Source organism: Triplophysa dalaica, chromosome 24, assembly GCF_015846415.1.
Source record: "Triplophysa dalaica isolate WHDGS20190420 chromosome 24, ASM1584641v1, whole genome shotgun sequence".
Lineage (NCBI taxonomy): Eukaryota > Metazoa > Chordata > Actinopteri > Cypriniformes > Nemacheilidae > Triplophysa > Triplophysa dalaica.
The window spans coordinates 3,766,789-3,790,205 of record NC_079565.1 but is presented as its reverse complement, the minus strand read 5'-3'; the positions used below and the strand labels follow the sequence as shown (position 1 = coordinate 3,790,205).

At 38.7% G+C, this 23,417-nt stretch overlaps 1 protein-coding gene across 2 annotated transcripts in view; it reads left to right on the top strand.

Annotated features, from left to right (window-relative positions):
* furinb (furin (paired basic amino acid cleaving enzyme) b) overlaps positions 1 to 23,417 on the top strand; it is a 58,302-nt gene that overhangs the window by 13,558 nt on the left and 21,327 nt on the right. For both annotated transcript variants that reach the window (XM_056740452.1, XM_056740451.1), the window contains exons 3-6: positions 15,300 to 15,398; positions 18,955 to 19,050; positions 20,486 to 20,614; positions 20,889 to 20,965. In XM_056740452.1, coding sequence (XP_056596430.1) covers positions 15,300 to 15,398; positions 18,955 to 19,050; positions 20,486 to 20,614; positions 20,889 to 20,965 — 401 coding nt within the window. The remainder of the gene's footprint in view (positions 1 to 15,299; positions 15,399 to 18,954; positions 19,051 to 20,485; positions 20,615 to 20,888; positions 20,966 to 23,417) is intronic.

Here is a 23,417-nt window from a genome sequence, read left to right as displayed (position 1 = left end):
TTTACAACCCCTTACGTGCAATACTGATTTCTAAAAACCATCTATCTCTGGTCACACTTTCACTCTCTTCTTATTATGTGCACTGGTTACTAGGCTTGTTAAGCAGAACAAGTGTCGCAGGAAAGATCAACAGCAGGAGTCCGATTTTATTTGTCATGTAAGGAGAGTGAAGTCCTGACTGACAAGATCATGGCGGATAGTTTTCTGTCAAAGAACATGCAGTAGAATATGTAAGAAGTGAGCACTTTCATCAAGAGCCAGTTAAGTTTTAATTTTATTTAGTTCTTATCTTCAAAAGCCGGTGCTTTGCCATTTATTTACCATAAACGTTTTTCGTTTCGTATTCCTTTCTTATTTATTTAACATAAATGTTCTTCGTTAGTATTCCTTTCTTTTTCTTTTCTTATTTATTTATTTATTTATTTAACATAATTTTTTTTTCGTTTCATATTCCATTCTAATTCTTATTTATTCATTTGTTGCACAATATGTGTGGTGATTACTCCTTTTGTTAATATAGGCAACTTATCTTACTCTCCAAAATATTTTTACATGCAATACTGTATATGGGGAAGAATACACTTTTGTTCTCTTTTAGCAGAGAATAGCTTTGATTTTCCTTATCATTGCATTAATTTAATTGCAAAAAAAATCTATCTAGCTATCTAGCGAATTTTTTTTTTTGTTTCTTTTTTTTTTTGGCTTGATGTATGCTGTGATTATTCGTTTTGTAAGGTCTGTTTTTAATATAAGCAAATCTGGTTTTAGATTTTTGTAGTTTTTTTTATCAAGAAAGATATTGAACCAAACATTAATTCAAGAAATTGCTGTTCCCGAAGTGGCACTAATTCAAAACTGAAAGTATGTGTCATGCACACGACTGCTTCTTCCAACGCCCCACAGCCAGCCCCCCAGCCCCCAGTGTCACCGGCACTACCGGTGTTTTTACACGTCTACTAACCAGTGGGGAAATTTCATCAACGCCATGATGTGGTCTCTAAAAACCATCCACCTGTGGTCACACTCTCTTATCATTATGCGCACTGGTCACTTTAAGTTTAACAGGCAACTCATGTTGCACTGTTTTTCTGTTTATGCTGCCTGCCTTGTATATCTCCATATGCACAATGTCAATTGTTCTTTTTTAACATTGCACTAGGACTATCTATTTTATGAACAGTATAGTTTACTAAACTAAATTTATAGTTAGAATAGGTTTAAGTTTATATCTGTCATGTGTGTTTTGTCTATGTAAAACTGTTGTCCTGTGAGACACAACATTCCGTTCCACTGTATGTCCCAATATATAGTGAAATGACAATAGCAAACTTGACTTTAATTAGGAAGGTGAAACAATAATAAGCGGTGCTTCTATATTGATCACTTTGATTGAAACTAATACTCCATCTTCAACAAATCAAGACAATTACTAACATTTTACATCTATATATTGACTGTCAAAGTGCCTAATTATACAGGACTTCCTTGTTCAGACAGCCCACTGGTCGATTGAAAATATGTAGTTTAGCACATGCCTGGTTATAATGTTCTTGTTCAACAAGAGAAATTGCTTAAAAATGTCAGTCATACAGTCTGGACTACAAAATGTTCTTTGCATAATATTCTTTTTCATTAAAATGATACTTCACAATTACATCATGGGGTATTTGGTGTGGTTCCAGACCCTTCTGAGCAGGCTTTTTGTACAGTCTGTGCCATACCCTTCTCCGCTCCAATCGCTCTTGCCTCAGGAACGTCTCAGGAGTGAACAGCATTTCATCATTTCTATCTCCACAGATTGAATTCAAATCAGCAGGAAATTCAGTTCATTTTTGAAAATCTGCTTAGAATTCCTGGAGTGGAATTGAAATTGCGTTTCGATTCATCCTCTAACCGTGCAGATATACATTTCCAAATGGCCAATATCGATCCATTCACACTCAACAAACACAACTCCAAATCAACATTTATCGAAGTCGCTTTTCCCCTGAGGGAGAGTCTCTCTCACCGCTTTTTTCCTCCTCGAATAAAATGACAGATGTGGTGAGAAAATGGCCTCAGCCATAGCACAATATGTCCTTTCCCCATTTCTCAAAAAAGTTTGAAGCAGGAATATATAACAAGCTGTTTCTGCTTCTTAGGCTAGCTGGAGCGCATCCTGTTCTGCTCATTTCTCCACGTCCGTTTTTGGTTTCAGATGCAGTGGCACTGCTCCCTGTCTGGAGCGCATTGGGTGCCATTTGTCTTCTGTGACGGATTTGTGTATCCCAAGCTTGTTATTTAGACGACACGCACACAGATGCACACATGGTGGATATGTACTAGGTTAACAATGTGAAGTGAATAATGCCTGATTACAGGGTAGTGTTCTGCCATTGTAGTGGAGTTCCTCGCAGGAGACGGCTAAATAATTACTCCCCTACTGCTTCTGTTCTCCACAGAGCTCCTTCGCTCTTTCTCTCTCTCTCCCTCTCTCTCTCTCTCCTTTCACCATCCCGCTTGATCCTTCTCTTCTCCTTTCTGCTGTACCTTCTTTTAATTCATTTTTCTTTTATTTATTTATCTTACACTATGAAACTATGTCTGTTTTCAGCCCTTCCTTAACAGCTTGCAGAACCCAGGGAATAGAGTCGGTAGGAAGAAAATTATATAGTGATGTATGAGTTGCGCGTATTAGTTTTGAAATTGTTTAATGGGGGGGTCATTCTCCAAATCAAAAACCTTTATTTTAAAAGGCCATTGTTGCTTATAGATTCAAATGGTTTGAATGCACTAAACAGTAATTTAACAGCATTAATTACATTTACATTTATGCATATGGCACAGGCTTTTATCCAAAGCGACTTACATTGGATTAACCTATACATTTATACTTAGATATGTGCCATCCCCTGGGATCGAACCCACAACCTTGCGTTGTTGACACAATGCTCTTACCACTGAGCTACAGGAAAGCTTAAATTAACAATAAGTGAACAGAATATTTTTTATTTATACACACCAGTGCAACAATAAATCTAAATTGTAGCTACAAATAGTGATGAATGGGTATAATCTTTGGTAGCATTTTATGTTTTAAATCACATATAAAAGATTAATATAAAAAACTTGTGTGGACTTTGTGATGAATAGGAAATAAATCACTGAAAAGCAGCTCAAAATTTATTCAGAGAAATTCCTGACTCTATCTGCATTTGTTCTACTTCTGAGGTTTAAATTATAGATGCTACAGAACATGTTGGTTTCAGTGCGCTCATGCTGACACATGACCAGGCGTGAAACTGCTGCAGTCTTTTGGAAACTTAATGACTAATTAAATATTTCATTAAAAGCGCTGCAGTCTTCTCTGTGTTTGTTAATTTTCCAACCAAATGTTTGTTATTAACTAACTGAAATATTCATAGTGATACAAATGTTGAGTAAAATAATATTGAGAAATATAATGAGAGAGTGGTCAATGAACATTGCACACAATCCAAAGAAAACACCCCTGGGGGGTTAAGGTCTTGGCTCTGGGGTACAACAGCAGTAGTTAGAGAAACTGCCCCAAGCTGCTTTTTGAACGCGGGCACTTGTTCATGGTACAGTGATCTCCCTTAAGAGAATCTCTCCCTGAGCTTGCAAAGAAATAGTCCCTCATCCATCAATGCACGCGGTTTTACTGGACTGATATATGCAGAAAACATGTCTTTCAAGGCTTTTCTTAAAAAAAACTGTCAGCTGTACACTTACGACGGAGAAAGTCTCCATAGAAACCTGAAGTGTTAGAGGACGTTTTCAGTCTTATTACAGCTCAGCCATGTGAGAAATCTCTCCAGAGCAGTCGTCTTTCAACTACAAGGCATTTCACAGAGCAAGAAAGACTGGAATAAATGCACTGGCTGGTTATTATGGTCATTACCTCTGCTGTAAAAGCGGTCATGATAAGCACCGAAGCTTTGGGGAAGATTTCCCTTTCTCTGTTGCAAAAAATACTGTGAAACTGAGGTTTGATATACTTTTCTAGAGATCAAAGCGATGGATTGCATGACAAAAACGGGATGTGGAATTTTGAGGCATCGGTTAATGGTTGATCTCCTGTTTTATTTGCAAAGACTCCCTTAGAAACATAATGGTTATTTACTGTTTTTTTTTAATGTCACATCCCTGAAAATCTTGTGGGATTTTAATGTTTCATAGATTGATTTAAAAGGCACTTGGCTTCAAATGGAGCTCTGTGGTCTGATTTATGACTTGTGTTTGATGTTCAATTCTGGTTATTCTCAGCCGTCATTGTTTCAGGGCTCTACGTTAAGAGCATTTGTGAGTAAATATTGATGATAGACTTTGGCCTGGTTGACCTGCTACTTTTTATTACTAAAATTGTGTTTTTGCATGCAATTTGTGTTGTTTTAGCTCTTGGTTAGGGTTCGGGTCTATCTTTGCGACTGCATAGCATCATCTTGCCAGCTGGACCATTTATGATAAAACTCTTTAACAAATTATCTTTAGAAAACCTAAACATCGTTGTGTTATACCAGTCCAGTCGCTTTCAAAAGTCCGGCACAGGTTGTACAAACAGGCTAGGGCAGGACGGACTTTCTTAACTCTTTCATGCCAAACTTGTTTTCTGCAGGTCCACAGAGGGAGAAGAGGGCGAGAGAACGGATGAAACCCTCTTCTCCTCAGTAAAAAATATCTTTGAAATGGCTAACACTAAAGTGAGAAGGATGTGGTCCCCTCTCTATATCAGTCCCACACATACACAGAGAAGCATTTCATCTTCGACTGGTTGGTCTACTGAGAGAATGATGTCTGCTACTTTGAGGTTTTCCTTTTGAATGTGTATATGCTTATAAACATGTCACACCAATAGGAGAAAGTCAGACTACCCTCATGATCAGAGCTAGTGTCTTCCACAACGAATATAAAAGTGAGGTTTAAATCGTACGGTTTCCTACAGATTCACAGCGGAGTTCATTAACAAGTAATTTCAATAATCTGACACCATTAATATAATGTAAAGGAGCAGACTTTGCTGTCATCATCTTAATAAGAGTCGCCACCTCAACGGCACAGAGCAGAGCTTTTATTAAGAAATGTTTCATATCATTCAAATTGGCATCACTCTGTTGGGGAACATAATTTGAAAGCGTCCAATCTAGTTAACCTCTGGGTGGCAGCCATCAGTCCTTATCGTACATCATTAGGTTATACATTCAACAAAACTTCAAGGTTTCTTTAAAATTGCACACATACACACACTAAACTGTGAGGTTTAAAAGAAACAAGCTGCTGTGAAACAACGGTGGGCTTTAGTAACCTTTGGTCACGGATATCTGAGCCTTATCGATTTGTTACTGAAGCTCTTGTGTGTCAGATGGTGAAGCGCACAGGGAATGAATCATTGTCATTACCGCCTTGTGTAGATGATGATTCAGAGTATGGTTAATTCATAGATGATTCAGAGAAAAGGCTGGGGGAACAGGTAATGGCTCTCTGGAGATACAGATACATATTTTCTGTAAAAGTATTTCTATTAAGCCGATATGATTAATGATCCATTTTGAGAGTTTAAAGGGATAGTTCACCCAAAAATGAAAATATTGTTACACTCAAATGTCTCAAATGCAGAACAGAAAAGAAGATATTTGGAAGAATATCAGTAACCACAGTAGAACCCTTTCACTTGCATTGGTTTTGTGTCCACAATAGAAGTAAATGTGTACTGCCATTGTTAGGTTACTAATATTCTTCCAAATATCTTCTTTTGGTCCTGCAGAAGAAAGAAAGTCATACATGTGTGAAATAACACGAGTAAATGATAACAGAATTTTTTTTTTTGGCTGGACTATTCCTTTAAATTGGAATTTTGGTGTAATTCTGTTGTGGAGACATTTTTCTTGCTCTGTTCAAGTGGTCATAGTTGATTATATTCCTATATGAGTTAGTTGACCGAGGGATTTAGGTTGGAATTTCTTTACCTAATTTTAATAAAGATTTATGTATCTTAAGTAATTTTTTTAGATGCCGCTCTGAAGCCTTCCACAGATCTAAAGAAGGGCCCAGCTACAACACTGTCAAGGTGATTTACGGCAATATTAATTTTAATCAAAATATGACATCATGTAGTTTAGTCTCTAATCTCGCTCCTAAAGGCATGACAATTTGCTCCGTCCTGATTATTAATTTGTGATTATGAAAATTGGAGGTAACATTGTTGTGATTAAGTGGCCTTGGATTTAAGGAATTGTTCAGCCAAAAAATGATCCCCATTGACCTTTCCATAGTAGGAATGAAACTTACTATGGTCAATTCAATGGGGAACTATTCCTCAATGCAGATTTAATGTAGCCGTAAAGCCCTTAAATGACAGGCCTTGTTAGTCAACATCAGAAAGGAATAAAGTCTTTGTCTGTCAGCCTTAAGGGTATGTGTGAAAGAGAGAGAGAGCAGGAAGAAATTGCTTCATGAATTGAAAAATGGTGCTGTGATTCAGTCAGTATAGCTTAGCATCTCATCATCTCTTTATTGCAAATCTGACCTGCTTAAGGGAGCAGTGATATCCTGTTAGCGCTGATCTGGAGTCAGTGTTGACATCAGTCTTACAGAGTCGTTCAACTGGATTTGGGGAAGAAAAGCTGCACCTAAATGTAAAATGCTGTCGCAAGCAGGAGTAAATAGTAGATGCCACCTGGTAAGATGAAGAGCTCTAAATGGTTTTGTTGTGCAGCATATTTCCCAATGGAATGATCAGACATTGACCAAGTTTTATTAATACAAAAATACTTAACTGAATACATATTTAAATATAATTGAAATAACCACTAGATATTATCTGGCACATTAGGTTGGATATTTTCAAATAGTTGGGCGGGGGTCATGATGAGGTTGCATGCAGAATGGCACAATGAGGGGGGCTGGCGTGTATTACTCTGAATAAAATGACAATGAGGTTTTGTAGGTTTAATGGACATGTGCAACGAAGGCCATGACACTCCCCATGAAGAGCACCATTTGGGACAAGGCCGGTATGAATAAATGCACACGCACTAGAGTACCTTATTTATTGATTTGTCCTTGAGTGCATTATCAGGACAGACCTGTTGATGAACGTTAAAAGCCTTGATGAAGGTCTATTTGGGGTGATGCTACTGTATAGTCCTTTCATTTGGAAATCACTAATGGTAGACCCGTTTGATGTAATGAGTCTTTCCAGATTAGTTCAGTCACCCCTTTCAGTAGGGGTCCAGAGGACAGTGAAAATCTCACCCGTCCACCGATCATTTCAATGAATCAAAAGCAGTTTTTAATGAAAGTAATAACGGCATCTTATGAATAATACATTGCGAGATTAGCACACATGTATGCGCGTGTTTGTGCGCATCCAAACCTCCCTCACATCTGAATGACGCCGAGTGCTAATGATCTCGCCGGTGCGTACTCGCATAGGTGTGTGTGTATCAAACTTTGAATCTTTCTCTCTGTGTCATTAGTTCTGTCTCCGATTCTGAGGTAATGACCCTTTTCCCCTCGGTAGCGGTCTGAATGTGACTGTATCTTTCCTGCTCTCTCATTCTTTCAGTGATTTTAGCTTCAGAAAGCAATTTCCATTTGATTGTGCGGTGTTGGCCATGACCTTGGATGATACTAATGACCTTTAAGTGAAGTCTTGGAGAATCATTCAACCAGATTCAATTTGTTGCTAGATGAAAAATCGAAGGATTTTGTGATTTATGTTGTCTTCACAAGAAGAGTTTGTCTTTGTTTTGTAGTGTGATGTCAGGCAAAGAGTGGTCTCCCCAAAAAATTTTAGTGGTCATCCCTGTGCGTGATGCCAGTGGCTTGTGGAATTTTAAGTATTTTACAGTTAAATTCTTGCCATTATAATGCATTAACATTACTTTCTGACTGACTGAAATTTGACTGTAATTGAAAATAATGGTTGACTGTGTTTCCAGTAAGGCAAATAAATCTCTTATTGTTTTGAATTGCATTGGTTTGTTTGTTAAATTTTTATTTAATATTATTTATGTTATTATGTAAGTCTATCTAATTTTAATAATATGTTAAAAATCCAATGTTTAATAATATACTACTGTTAAATTATGCCATAGGCCCAGCTTGCTCTCTAGGCATCTGCATCGGTTGATGAAAAATTTAGCTGTGCAGTTTTTTCTTCGGATCATATTTTTGTTTAGTTGCATTCTGACACTGGAGTAATCTTATGTTTTATGAAGTTTTTTTCTTTTTCTCTATTTTTTTAAGTCCAATTTGTAGCAATATCACTTTAGAATGGACTTGTAACAGAAGTACCAATATTTTACATCCCTAGTCATATTTTAGAAGTAAACATTTTAATTATTCCTCCTTTCGTTCTGAATTATTTCCCATTTTTACAGTCGTAAATTAACTTGCTCTCTACAAACCTCTCTATCGTGAATTCTCAATGGTGACTGATTTACATTGAGCTGTTCTCTCCAATTTCAGCCTAGATGAAATTTCTACCCAGTATTCACAAACTGTTTGTGCTGTTATAATCACATCGGGGCGTTCAGTGACATTTAGGGTCAGTGTTATGGATAACCAATCAAACTTGCCCGATGAACTTATAGCCTAAAATGAGACTGATAATTAGGGGAAATTGAGTTGAGTCTTGATAGTGTTGGCTACCTCTGATCATCCGATCCGGGGTCAGGTGAGCGTATAAGCAACCCTGATGGCCTCATTTTTTTTTATCATTATCAAACGAGAATTTTGCTGTAGTGACACGGCATGCCTGTCGATTAAATTTTTCACACAGACACAAGTGAGTTTTGGGGATGGATGAACACAGAAGAATTTCTCTAGTATGTGTATGCGTGCAATCCAAGCGAAAAACTATAGAAAAATAGCTTACGAACTGTATAAAAGAAAAGTAGAGGTTATATTGTGTAAAAGAGAGAGAGAATGAAACACAAAAAGCGCTATTACTCTGTAAAAGCTTTTTGGTATTGCCACCTATATGAGCCAACAAAAAAAGCTTCTGTTGAGATGAACTGATGTTTTGTGGAGGAACAGATGAAGAGGTAAGAAAAGAATGATCCGGTATGTAGGAGTGGGCGATAAAAACAAATATTTGTATCAGTGTTTCCAGTTGCTCAGTTGTTAAAGCATTGCAGTAGCAACGATAGCCAAGGTCATTTGAACTGGAGCTTTGAAATGAAGCATCTACCATATGCTAATGGTTCTTGCCTAAAAAACATTTGATTTGTTTTCATTTCACATTAAAATATACTTAATCAAAAAACATAACTTTTAATTAAAATAATAAATAATGTCATTTTTAATGTTTCTTAAACGAGGCATTTCTTTTTTTAATTTAACATTTGACCAGAATAAAAACTACCCAACAGTACTTTAGAGATAATTGCCTGAATTTGATTCTGAACAAGCACAAGTAAAGCCTGCCAGTGTAAGGTGGGTAAGGTTTAACAAGGGTCAGTTCCACACCACAGAGAATTCACTTTTTTAATAAGCTGTACATAATTTTTTCCCTGAACATAAAGTAATTGGAGCACACTCCCACATTACACCGTTTTCTTATAGCCACTACAACACATTTAATAGCACGTTGCGTTTGGTTTGTGTGTCTGCAGTGTCCCAACAGGTAGCCTTACCTGCTATGTAACTCATTACAACTGCATCGTGAGTTGTAATGGATCATTTACAAAATCTAAAAAAAAACGGATGATTCCAAATGCTATCTTTTTTTTATGAATCAAAAACCAGAAGGCATTTCGCAAACACTTGCATCAATTCTCATTTTGGTTATCCTTACCAGGTAGGCGTTCATAGCCCTAAAATGTTGTTGTATATTACTCCAGATGATATATAGCGTATCCCTAGCTGAATAAATCTCTATAAATCAAAAATAAATAAGGAAAAAGCATGAGAGAAAACCTTCTGTGCCTGTTTTATTGTATAGTCACATCAGATGACCCCAAAACCTTCTGTCGTGTCTGTGGAATGTAAAGATATGTGACAATTCAAATCCTCTGTTTCTCATTTTTAAAGTGCCCTGTCATCTGGAAGCAATGAAAACTTTGTTAGCAGATTGTTAGTACATGGCCCTGGCTGTTACACACCTATCTGCTTTCATTTCTCGCCATCCTTTATCTCTCCCCTTGTTTCCCTGTTTTGTTCGCTTTGTATGAAAAATGAAATATTATCAAAGAAAAGCTTCATGGTTGAATAAGGTCAAATGAAATTCTTTTTTATCCCAGTTAGACTAACGCTTTCCCCCATGACTGCAAAGCTGGGGCAGAAATGCTGCTCTGTCAACTCTGTCAGACACTATAGAACTGCTCTCAGATCTGTGTGTGTGTCTGTAGGAGGGGGAATACGTGAGAAACGCTGCCAGCAGATTCATATTCTATGCATCGTCGGACCGGAGGAAATATGCGGTGTATACTAATTTAGCAAACGTATTTTTTTAGCCCACTGGGAGATTTAAAACTTAACATTCAGCCAGATAGATCCTTTTGAAGGTAACTGCTGTCACAGTTGCACAGCTTATGTTCTTTCTGGTTTACTCTTACATATACATGCATACAGTAACTTACTGTAATATTGGTACTTCAAAGCAACATGAGTGCAAATGCAAAACAAAAGAGACTCACACACCAACCCTTAAGCCAAAGTTCGTCTATTGGCAAACAGGACTCGTATTATTCCACCAACCTAGAGCTAGGCTGTATAAAATGTTTTCAATGTACAGTATTGTAAATAACACGCTTTTTAGCATATGTGACCCTGGAAAACAAGAACCAGTCTCGAGGGTCAATTTATTTAAATTTAGATTTTTACATCATCTGAATGCTGAATAAATAAGCTTTCCTTTAATGTATTGTGTTTGGATCGGACAATATTTGGCTGAGATATAACTGTACTTTGTAAACTGAAGGTGCGAAAAATAATATGATATATATTTTTGAGAGACCTTTGAAGATCAGGTTAGTTTGATTGGAAAAATTATACATAAACTGCTCAAAACATTGTGGTGAAAGAACAGAAACCACAGGTACACAGCCAAAATCCATCCTCACCCAGGCCTCCACTCCCTTTGTTCATTGAAAACCAGAGTTTTAAGAAGGATACTTGATAAGATTCCTATTGATTGAAGGTCATTTGTGGAGCATTTTTGTATTCTTGATGTGTTCCACCTTTTCTGAATTTAATTTAGCTGTGGAACATCAATAGCCCAACGTCAGGTCCAACGCTTACTGTGGAGCCCAGTGGGGCATCAGAAGCTGTTTTGATCATTTCCCAGAATTCTTTTGGCACATGTCCCTGCATCTAACGTGAATCTATTCAGTACCGCTCACTGCTCTGGCAATTATGAAAAATTGATTTGTATTGACTAGTGTATTATACAAACCAATTATGCAACTGTAACGGTGATGCAGTGAGTCACATGATCAATAGCTGTCGCATGTTTTTTGAATGAGACGCAGCATTCTGTATTCGAGCTGGTTATATAATAAAAAAAAGTCGCTTAATGCCGTGAAAACATTTAAGCTTTGACTTGCTAAACATGAAAATCAATGTTAAGATAAAGGGAAAACATGTTTAGTGAAAGAGAATGCTTGTGGGTTTGAGAATGCTTGTGGGTTTTTTAATACAATTTCAAGAAATGTTGCCAGTGGAATAAGGCAAATGCAGAAGTAAAACTAATTAAACTTTTTGCAATACTCTCTTTATCCCCTTCTCGATTTCATTTCTTTTTATGTGAGCCTTGCTGTGCTTTTAATGAGGTTTCTCTGTGTGTCTTTAATTGTAGGTGAATTTTTACATGGGGCGTCTGTAGTCTCAAATGACACACCCCCAAAAGGTGAAAAAGTTAATTTACACACTGTTTGATGCAAGGTCTCTTCAAGGGGAGTCCATTTGGTGGCCCATTGGTATCACCCCTGAGCTTCTATTTCTAGGCATAAAAGTACAGTCCTCATCAATTTAAATCGATGAAACAAAAAGCTGCATTTTGTTGTATTTTAAGTTGGTAAAGACTGCCAATGTTGGAGTTTGTTTGAGACAATTATTAGGTATACTAGATCACAGTTTACATAACAAGACACTTAAATCATTGTCTCTGAAATAGTTTCCATTTTTGGACATAAATTCCGATTAAGTTTAATTTAATTAGGTTTAAAGTTGATCCTTTTTTCCAAAGTTCAGAATTCTGGTTGTGCATTATAGACAGACAGTACTCCGACATATAATATAACGGGAGGTAAAATGTTGCTGTATTGAAGGGAAACATCAAACCAAGTTTGATAAAGATAATACTCAAACATCCCCCATGCAAAGCTTCCTCGCCAGTATTACCACATAAACTACACCAGTATTAAGAAACAGTGAGCCAGTGATAACCAAGACCATATACAACCGTAAAACAGTTTAATTCTAAGGGTTTGTTGAAATGTGAAAAAATCAGGTTAAACTAAATAAATGATGACTGTAAGAAACCATCACTGACATTAAAGGTGTTCTTAAACAGAAATAAAATGCTTTAAAAGTTCCCGTTCCCTTTATCAGCACTATACATATACTTGATGTCTTTTTACTCTATACACTCAGTGTAGGTCATGATGTTCTCTCCTAATCAGCTCATACATTAATTCTGATGTTTTAAATAAGGGAGACATGTAAAATGTCCAGCTGGGGGAGAGATCAGGAACTCGAGGGAACGTTCACACACACAAAAACCAGCAGACCATAAACTCCCATCTTAGTTTGCTGATCTTTAGTAGACTGTCCATTCAAAGCATCCTCACCATTACTCAGTATAAGTCATATCCACATGAACAGAGTCACAGAGAACAGTAAAGGAGTTCTTTTAGATATCTGCCCAGTGAGTTTATGAATTATACAATCAGGCCTGAAAGAGGAATGATGTTCACATTCACTTCTGCTGTAAATCAAAGTTAGCTTTCTTTTTTTCTGTCTCTCTTTTCATCGGCATCGTTCCTATTTCTCTTTCGCTTTCGCTTACTTTGACCTGAAGGTTTACATTGATCACAACCATGCTTATACACCAAGGTTTAATATTCAATCTGGGTAAGTAAAAGACTGGTGAGTCAATAAAAGTCAAGAAATGGGGGGGAATGAGATATAGAGTCTGTGTTAATACTGTGACTCATCGAACGACACATATGGTGTGATGTGATTTGAACAGATAAAGTTAGCATCTGGTCTCAATAAAACCTTTCCCAGTTTAGAACTTGCTACAGGACCCAGACCCTGTCTACGTCAAGCTTATTTTTGGTTATTTATCATTTATTTAGAAATGTATGTATAACCTTTTGCAATCTTTCAATCCAATGTCATATACATCCAGTGAGTCAGATGTTAAATCGGTAACCGCTCTGAGGGAGTTAGTGAGTAATAGTTACTATTTCAAACTCTTTTGGAATATGTTTGACAGATTTATTAAAGTAAGCAGCACATTTAAGTGTTTTCTAAATTGGATTAAATGTTTGTTTTCACAACACAATAGAAATATGTTTTGTATTTATTGTCTTGGTATTTTTTTGTGGTTCTCAGTCTTTTATCTCTTAACGTTCGATGCAGACTGCCAACTCACAAGTTTGACGAAATGTCATTTATTTTGCCGTGGCGTTGATGATGTTGCGGCACAGCAAATGCCGTTTGACACGCAATAAGAGTTTAGAGCTATATGAAAACGAACGTGGATGGCATTGCTTATATAATTTGGTCTTTTCAGAATTTGATGACAGATGTGTTCATATTAAAATATCAGACTACCTTGGAAAATATGAGTAGTTTGACACATTTTGTCTGAAAACCTTCTTGCAAAATTCTAAGGCAGCATGTATTCATCTCAGACTGAGCAATCCCACAATGCATTGCGCTGAGCACAGCAAAAAAAAGCACGACGTTGATAAACTATGAATTTCATTCAATACTGAAAAGTGTCAATCAAAAACATTGCAGTAAAACCAAAATAGGATTACTCTACCACTGTGTGTTTAAGCATATTGCAGTATTGCAATGTTGGCTTAGCATGCTAGCGTCAAATTGTATTGGTACAACATTAAATGAAATCACTGTTACACAAGTCCTCACATTCTAAGCCGTGCTGATCCGGCTTTGTAACACGAAAACTTATACCTTTATAAAACCCACCTGAGCCAGCTAATAACAGAGCTTACTTAAAAATTACAGTCAGGTGTGATAGAGTGTCATTGAAATCCTGCAGGAGCGGACAGGTAGATGTTGGCAGTAGAGGTCATGCTATTGATCACAAGGAGACAGTCAGAGGTTATTGAGCAAAAAGGAGACAGAGGCAGCATAGGAAGCAGAGAGACTGTCTGCAGTGAAGTGTCAGGGGAAAAGAAGCCTAGCAGGGATACTTTTTGATAAATGAACGTCATTTTAGAGGATGGAGACACTTTACTGTATAGTGGCGAATCCATTCGGAGAAGTACGTCTCCACTGACATCACTTGGAATAAGTGAACATTGCTGTGCGTTTGTGTGTGTAGTTCGAGACAAGCAGAAGTTTCTTTCCATGTTCTGCTTAAAATACCACAAGATGACTAATGATGGAGGCATGATTTTGTCCAAATGTTCTCTCTCTTACACACGCACAAGCTCAAAGAACACAGGGCTGCGAGCCGCCCAGCGGAGCGCCGTGTCTGCCCACACATTAGCATGTGGCATGTGGGGGTCCAGAAGCAGTGAGATTTCTGCTTTTTATGTGCTGGTTTACAGCGCTGAAGCACATGACAACAAAATCACAGCTTCCCTGGATCAAATTTAATGGAAACGGGAGTCAGGTCTTTAGAACGCTCTCTTTTCATCTCCATCCCCCTTTTGCTATGCACCAGACATTTTATACTGAACGCTTTTGATGTGCGTGTTTGCCGTACCGCGAGTCTTCTACAAAGAAATTCAAGTAAAATGCATAACACTTGTCAGCATGCATGTGTGTGTCATGAATGTGATCATTCTTCTGTTATTTTCACAGAATGTTTCTCAATGTGGGAATGTCTGAGACGTGTTTGTTTTCGGATCTGTCGCAGATATTGTATTAGGACTGTGTGAGATTAATTCACGCGGCTGTGCCTCGGGTTCATGTGGGTCTGTGTGAGGTGTGTTGGAAAGAGAGATGGCCAGGCCTGTGTGCAGGTGCTGGAGGTAATGAGTGTGTTTCCCTCTGGATCGTAAGACCAGATGACCTTGTGCATTGGGTAGGACGGAGCTCTTTTGGAACGGCACTCTAATATATCACCTCTCTTTGTGTGTGCGTCTCCACAGGTGTTCGGGGACTACTATCATTTCCAGCACAGGGGTGTGGTGAAGAGATCTTTGTTCGGCCATCGCGGAGTTCACGTCCGACTACACACCGATCCACAGGTAAGGTTTAGTCGCCAATGCACAATGTTTGGAGACAAGAAAGGGGGGCATAGTTGGTCCTAAGAGTTAAATGGTCGACTGACTGTTTTATTGAAATATGTGCGCAGGTGCTTGCGTTTTTTAAGCTTGTGCGTGTGTGTGTGTGGGTACTAAAGTGTAAGACCCTGGCTCAGCCGATAAGTTATCTGAGAGCAGCAGAGGCGTCCCGAGCGACTGCATATTTGGGCCGCTGGCTGCAGGCTTCCATAGATCTCCCACTGACAAGCCTCTTATCTTCGCTCTCTGAAGCTTCAGCCGCTAGTTAAAACCCACTGCACTCTCCAGAGATCCAACTACAAGCCTAATACCGATGCCCTCCCAGACCCCACCTGCCCACCAGACGCTGGCGAAAGACACCGGATGACTCCAAACACAGATCTGTGACAGGAGAGAATGAGAGGCAGAAAGACAACAGGGAAGATACAAGCCGGATTATTTCTCCCCAGCGTCCTAGCCTCTATTTATGCGAGGCTAACAGAATCAGGGTTCTGCTCTAGATCCATTTTGTATTGCATCGGGTCAGACGCTCTTGTTGCTACTTCAATTTTAGTGCAAGGCACACACATACAACACACACGTACACAACGCACAGCCTGCTCTGCATGCCGAGGTCAGCGAGGTTTATGCTAAAGACACAGATTTTCTAAGGAAGCACATTCCCTCCAGCGACGTTTCCTAACCGAATTTGTGAAATGTAATGCAGGTCGCCTCTTTTACTCGCTTGCCACAATTTTATTCGCTGGGAAAGTCAGCGTGGGCTTTTCGAAGATTTCTGCAGAACTGAGGGCAGCAAGACGTGACAGAAACAGGAAAATGAATTCTTCAAAATCTGACCTGGCCTTGCTGCACATTTGCTAGGTTCGGGATAAATTTAGCCCCTTGCATTACAGAAAAACAAGGGCGTTAGGCTGCTTTACTCGAAGGATTTTGAGCGAGTGGGGGTGTATGTGTGTGAATCACCCTCGTCTTTTAAAAGAACATGCGCTGTGAAAGCTAAGCTTGCTGCTCAGAAGAGGAGAATAATAAAATGAACCACATTTTTACGCTGTGAAAGGATTAAGCTAATTGTTTTGCTGGTTTCATTGAAATACATCATATAGCAGGATGGTTTCTTACAGGGGATTGTGTAGACCACATTCCCAAGAACCATTTTCAAAAAAACTTTGGATTTGCTTAATAACAAGCAGGCACATCAAGCATTTATTTTTTAAGTTGCACCATATGTTGTGCCCTGTTTTGCATGCTGTGGGCTCATAAAGGTGACATCTAATTTATGTGATAATTTAGTCATGGAAGAATATGTTGACACTTTATAAAAAAACAAGCAGACACAGCATTTCACTTCTCATATTACCACCAACCCACCCACCCATCCATTAACCACCAAGAGATGGTTTTCTACCTACAAGCACCGAAATGGAAAAAAACGTGTAAATTACAACCTCCAGTCACATGTAATTATGTAAACATGGCTTTGCGCTGAAACACCTGATGTTCTGGCGCTTCTAAACTGTTAGAATGAGGTTTTCTTTAACCGTGAACTGAGGGTTGTCTTTGGGAGGCTTTCAGAACTGGCTTGTTTGTGAATTTTAAGGCAAAAGGAATGAGCAGGAAGGGAGAGGTAAGATAATGAGAACAAGATCATCTGTAGGCCCTCTGTTTGTCCCCCATGAAGTGAAAAATGATCCCTGTATGAAGCAGGAGCCCCATGGACCTTTGAGTTCATTAGAAACAATTGTTTTGCAGGGAATGCATTTGAGATGTCTATACATCTCCACCCGATTAGATTTTACCCCGTGCTTTCGAATACCTCTAGGTTAGTGTGAATGCTAATGGTTGTGCTGTGTCTTGCTTTCTTTAATACATTTCATAAAGATACAAACTCCGATCTTGTATAGTTGAATAGACTTATCTGTGTTTTAAGTGAGGTTTTACACACTTTATCACAGTTGCATCTCCTTTAATTCCTGTGGATGATAAAAAATAGAATAATGAAACATTTGATTAGAAATGATGAGATTATTGAGATCTACTCAACTTAACTTTATTTATATAGCACTTTTTACAATTTTCATTGTTACAAAGCAGCTGTACATAAGACACATCGACTACAAGTAAAACAACTAAAGTCATACACCTGTAAAAACAAGAAAAAGTCAAAAACACAAAAGACAAACATACACCTCCACACACAGAATATGCATACATACTTACACATATCGACACACACACGCAGACACACTCGCACACACGCACAGTGAAAGCACACATTTGAGATAAAGCAGAGAGAACCACGGGTCAAATATTAAATGGACTATAAATTCCCATAAGCATTATTAATTATGTAAAACTTCTGAATTTTAAAACAGCCCCCCCGGCCAGGCAAATAGTGCAAAACAGTATACAAACGGTGGCGAGGAACCCAAAACTCCAATCGAGAAAAAAACCCTCAGGAGAACCCAGGCCCAACCAGGGGATTCCAGTTCCCCTCTGGCAAAAGCTGCTGCCTCTGCACAAGCTCAACAGTGCTTGCACAACAAGGCTAAGTAAAAAATAAATAAATTTACTAATAAGGTAAATTATAGATTTAAGATCTAATTAATAATCTAATAATCTAATATATAATCTAATAACTTTTGAAATTTTGTAGTGAAATCATGTCAAGTCGCCGCGTCCTTTATCCAGCTCTATCATCTCAGCTCTTGTCAGGTCACCGCTTCCCATTCTCAGCTCTGCCATCAGGTCTGGGAATGAACTGCATCCTGCGTTAACCTTGGAACAAAGAGACAAATTCTGTAATAAAATCTGTGTGGTGCCCTGGAGGCCTATATTTGTAAATATCTAATTGTAAAACTTGATTTAAGCAAACAGGAGCACAAACTAGGGCTTTCAAATGATTAATCGCATCCAGAATTAAAGGTTGTGTTTACATAATATATGTCTATGTACTGTACATAATAAATTTTGATTTATAAACACAGACGCACACATGTATATAAATTTAGGAAATATATGCACAGCACGCAGACATTTATTATGTAAACAAAAACTTTTATTCTGTATGTGATTAATCGCAATTTATCGTTAAACTCTTCAGGAAATGAGATTACTAAGGCGAAATTGAAACAGGAGACAAGTACTCCATTAAATATCATTGTTGAAAAGAGACACAACTGGGAATGAAATTAAACAATCAAATTTGTGATTTTATTTTTATTTAACACCAAAGAAATGCATGCACGGAAATGTGCACACGCAGAGTCAAACATGCAGAAACACACTCATAGAACGAAGTGAAGTGCAATAACAGAGCAGATTGAATTAAACTGTGCAGATCCCTGTGAAATTTGAGTATTTTTAGTGTGAAAATAAGCTATGCAGTAATAACATACATGCCCGTTCAATACAGAAGATAAAGATGGAGATCAGTTTACTGAAATGCAAATGTTTAACTTATGAAATATTGTGTTTGTTATTTCCTCTAATGTGTGTATTTGTGTGATTTATGTTTTTTTAGGTGATTTGGGCCGAGCAGCAGATTGCCAAGCGACGACACAAGAGAGACATTCATATCGAACCCACAGATCCGAAATTCCCTCAGCAGTGGTACCTGGTACGTGAACAGCATCTGTGTTTGTTTATTTTGCAGTTGTTATGAATGTAAAGTGTATTAAGTGCTTTTACAGCGGGAAGCCATCTGCGCTTGATCTGTGAAGGTTCTTAGATAGTTTCCTTCACTAAATCCCCATACTGACATGAGTCCTGTTTAAACAGCTTTTAAGTGCAAGGCAACGTTGAATAAAAAATCTACCCTGTTTACTTTTTGAACATCTTTCTGGTCTTAATGTGTATAAAAAAAGAAGTAATTGCTTCGAGAATGACTTTCATTTTTTATTAAAAGAAGCATAAATAATTGAATTATGTGTAGTTGTGTATGTGAACATTAACACGGATGAGTGTGTTTGTTTGGGTGTAGCTGCTATAAAGCTCGTTTCTGTATTCAGCTGTCGAGCTTCAAGTTCAAAACATATTAATATGTGAACTGAATGAGTTTTCGTGGGCCGTAAACGACAACACAAACGCGAGAGCTGTCGTGGCGCATTAGCATACTAATCCGTTAAAGTTTCATCTTGTCCGACGCCTCTTTCAAGCCACGTCTGTGTGTCTTGCTGTGTTAAACATCAGACACGCACACACATACTTGGTGTTTTCATAGTGAAGAATGGAGGTTGTATTATTGTTGACAAGGGAATGAATGCTTTTTAAGTTGTTTACACTGGAGAAGCGGCACAGAAAGACGAGGGATTCGATTCTGTCGGTTTATTTTTATGTGTGGGTTTTTTGTCAGGGGAGTGAAGGTTGTAAAAGGGCCAGTTATCCAAAGACGTGCAAATTAAAGTTCTTCATTGTGTTTCTCCACCCAATTTCCGCATTTACATATTATGTCCTAAGTTTAGTCGAAAGTAGATGTGGCGTTATGGCAGATGGCGATATAAAGGAAAGCGTGAGGGAATGAAACGCCAGAAGAAAAACACATTGAAAGAGAAGTGAGAAATAGTTTTGTTGTTGAGGGAATAGCTGTTGGGTAAAGAGGATAACACCTATTTGGGATGGTCCTGCCGACATGCTCCAATTTAGGAGAGAAAAATGTGTGGGCCATTGTGTGAACGGTCATCTTTCATTTGCTTTAGCTCCTGTGGCTGGATCTTCCTTTGTGACAAGGGTAAAATATCATTGTGTGTGTGTGTAGTTCTGCAGGTGGTCTTCCCCTATTGGGAAGTCTTGGTCAAATTGTGTGTGACTTGGTTAACTTACCCCATCAAAACACCTCGGGGGCTTCATGTTTTACACAGCGTCCCCTGTCCTGCGCTTCTGTGCCACACACAAGAGCTTTCCCAAGTCCAACATTTGCCTTTTTCTTGCTGAAGGGGGTGTCTCTTTATAAAAGCACTGAGGAATAATTTTCTCTCTTTCCAGAATTTTTCTTCACGGCTTGGCTGTGAAACTGAATGTGAAATATGTCTAGTAAAATGTATTTTACCTTGCAGCTCAATCCCAGTCGTGGAGACCTGAATGTGAGGGAGGCCTGGGCTCAGGGATTTACAGGAAGAGGAGTTGTCGTGACCATTCTGGATGACGGCATCGAGAAGGATCACCCCGATCTCGCCACAAACTACGTGAGCTATCTACAACAATAAATCTCTATTGGACTGCTTTGACCAATGGTCCAATGATAATGCCATAATTATAAATCTAGATATATTTAATAGTAAGAACTAATAGTGTTCCTCTGACAGAGATGGACTCCATACATCGACTACATCTATGAAAATTCTGTCTGGGTAGACAGCTCACTAGGTTTTGAAACGCATTGTGCATTCAAGCAACGCAAGAGAAACGGAATGTCGAGTGTCAAAATACAGCCCTTCCTTTTCTCTGTTTTATTTCAAGGATCCAGATGCCAGTTATGATGTGAATGACAGAGATCCAGACCCTCAGCCCAGATACACACAGCTGAATGACAACAGGTAACAATCTCTTTCCATCTCCAATCCAATCACCACATCCACAGCGGGGTTGCCAGATTTGTTGGGCTGCAATAAAATGTCACATTGCAGAAGCTCTTTGATTGTAAATATTTTAGAGGTTCTTGCAGGTAGACAAGCACGAGAGCCGACATCTGTTTCTCGATAAACCTTTAAACCAACTACAATGGGTAAAATGTAAAGTCTGCCTAGGAAGTTCGCTAGGTTTTGACATAGCTTCTCCCCTCTTTAGCTAACAGATTTAAGCTGTGATGTACTGACGGTAACTGCGACGCTTAGTGTTTTGTTAGGAGAATAAAGTGGTTTGGAGCTGCGTCGTTCCGTGGTTTAATGCAGTCTGGCGAGCACCTGCCGCTCAGAGATGTGCGCTAACGGCTCCTAAATACTCTCATGAAAAATGCATTTTATAGAAAATCTCATAACTGCACGGTGTTCCTACGTGCTGTCGGTTTCCCCAAGAGAGAGCTTCCTCCCACTGTTTTATTCCGTCTGTATCGCTCTTTCTCTTAGTTTTAACTGTCATACCATCATGTTGCGGTAATCGCCTATGGCAGTGCGGTAGAAATTAGCCGATCAGTGCCCCTCCCTTCCTTTCTCTATCTGTGTCTTCCAGTCTACACAGCATTTTTAGCACCATTATGTCTGAAGAGGATTTTTGAAGGCCCGTTGTGCGCTGGTTTATTTAGATATTTCCGAAATTGACAATCTACAAGCTGTATTTTTCTTGTTTTGCTTCTTCTCCTCTCTCTTCTTGAATCAGCTGTGATTAAATTCACCCCACCGAAGACATCTGGATTTTTGCTTGTTCTCTTTGATAGACCCTCATCTATTTGTGGCCTTTCTCTGATTGCATTAAGCGTTATAAGGTCGGGTGTAATGGAGGGAGAACGGTTCCTTTCTTTTCAATGCCAGGACAATTTCCCCCTTCCCTTTCAGTCTGAAAATCCCAGAAGCCCATTGCTACGGTGATAGATTGTTGGAGGGATTTACCTCAAATCTGTCTCACCCTGCGCCTCAAGCCAGAACGGCTTTCTTTCCTGGTTTTGATTCCAGTGTGCAGAAGGATGCAGGAGGAAGTCTTCAATCTCAGGACAGTGCAGCTTACAAAGTTACGGAAGGAAATCTTCTTTAACGAATCTGTTAACACCACCAATCTTGCCTAAGCGCCTCTTCTACTGACATGTGGAAGTTACAGTCTTCACTCCTGATAAAACCCACAGCAACTGCTTAAAGTGTAACTGCCATTCTGCGGCAACAGCGAAGCCTAACAAGCATTCGGAACCCTCCTGGCACCCAGACAAATGCATATTAAGATCAATCAGCTGAATGTGAAAAAGAGCGGGGAAATCCATCGCCGTCGGGTCTGCCACACCTCGGCAACCCAGCGAACAGAAAGTGCTGCACATCTACTGTCAAGACCATTATCCTGAATTGAATCGGTTTGAGTCCGTGAAATGAGAGGTAAAATGCATGTCTGTGTCAATAGTCACAAATGGTGAGGCGGTATAAGAAAACTGAATTGAGGAGGGAGTACTTGCTTATGTATGGTAGTGGAGCAAAGAGCGACAAACTTTATGGATCTGCAACGAAATTATGGGTGGTGTTCATAAATAGGCAGCGGAGAGATTTTGGTGTTTTATTAAAAGCAAATTGATTTTCGGAGTCCTCTGTAAAATCTGATTTTAAGATGAATAAGCACCGTGGATATCGAGCGAAGCGCGTGGCTGAGTTATCAAATATTTTCCTTGTGATTAAATGGGAGATGGCACCAGTGTTGGCAGGTTAGAGTTAACATCTTCGGATCACAAAACACATTTTTTTGTGTGTAGCTTATGTATTGACATGTATTGGTGGTTGAGTAAGAGTACCTGTCAGTTTCAGAGGCTTTTTATTGTTCAGGATGAGGGGTTGTCTACCCTTTTTTTAGAAAAGCATTGTGTTTCTACAGTCTTAAATCTTATCGTATTAAAGAGATGTTCTCACTTTTTTTATCAGGCTCAGACGGACTGCTTGAGAGTCTTGTGATGCTTTGATGTTTGTCTCACATGCTTATACGATATAAACATATCAAAGTTATTGGCTTGTACTGTAATGAATTTATAGAGTTATACAATTGAATTGCATTGTTTAGATCTCTGACTTTGCAGACTTGGGTATACTGTCAGAAATAATCTGAAAAGCAGGAGATTCCAGCAAGTTACCATGCATTGAATCTTACTGGTATCTGGAGAAGAGAATTGAGACATGAAGCATCTCATTGGCGTTTTTCTTTCCTGCAGGAAATCCTCCAGGTGCTAAAAATGACGCTCTGATCCGAGACAGCTGCAGTTCTTCAAAATATTTACAGAGCTTTGCACCGGGAAACAATTCGAAAATAGATCTACAGAGAAAGACAGAAGCAAACACAGAAAGAGAGAGACAGTTTTCTGTTTTG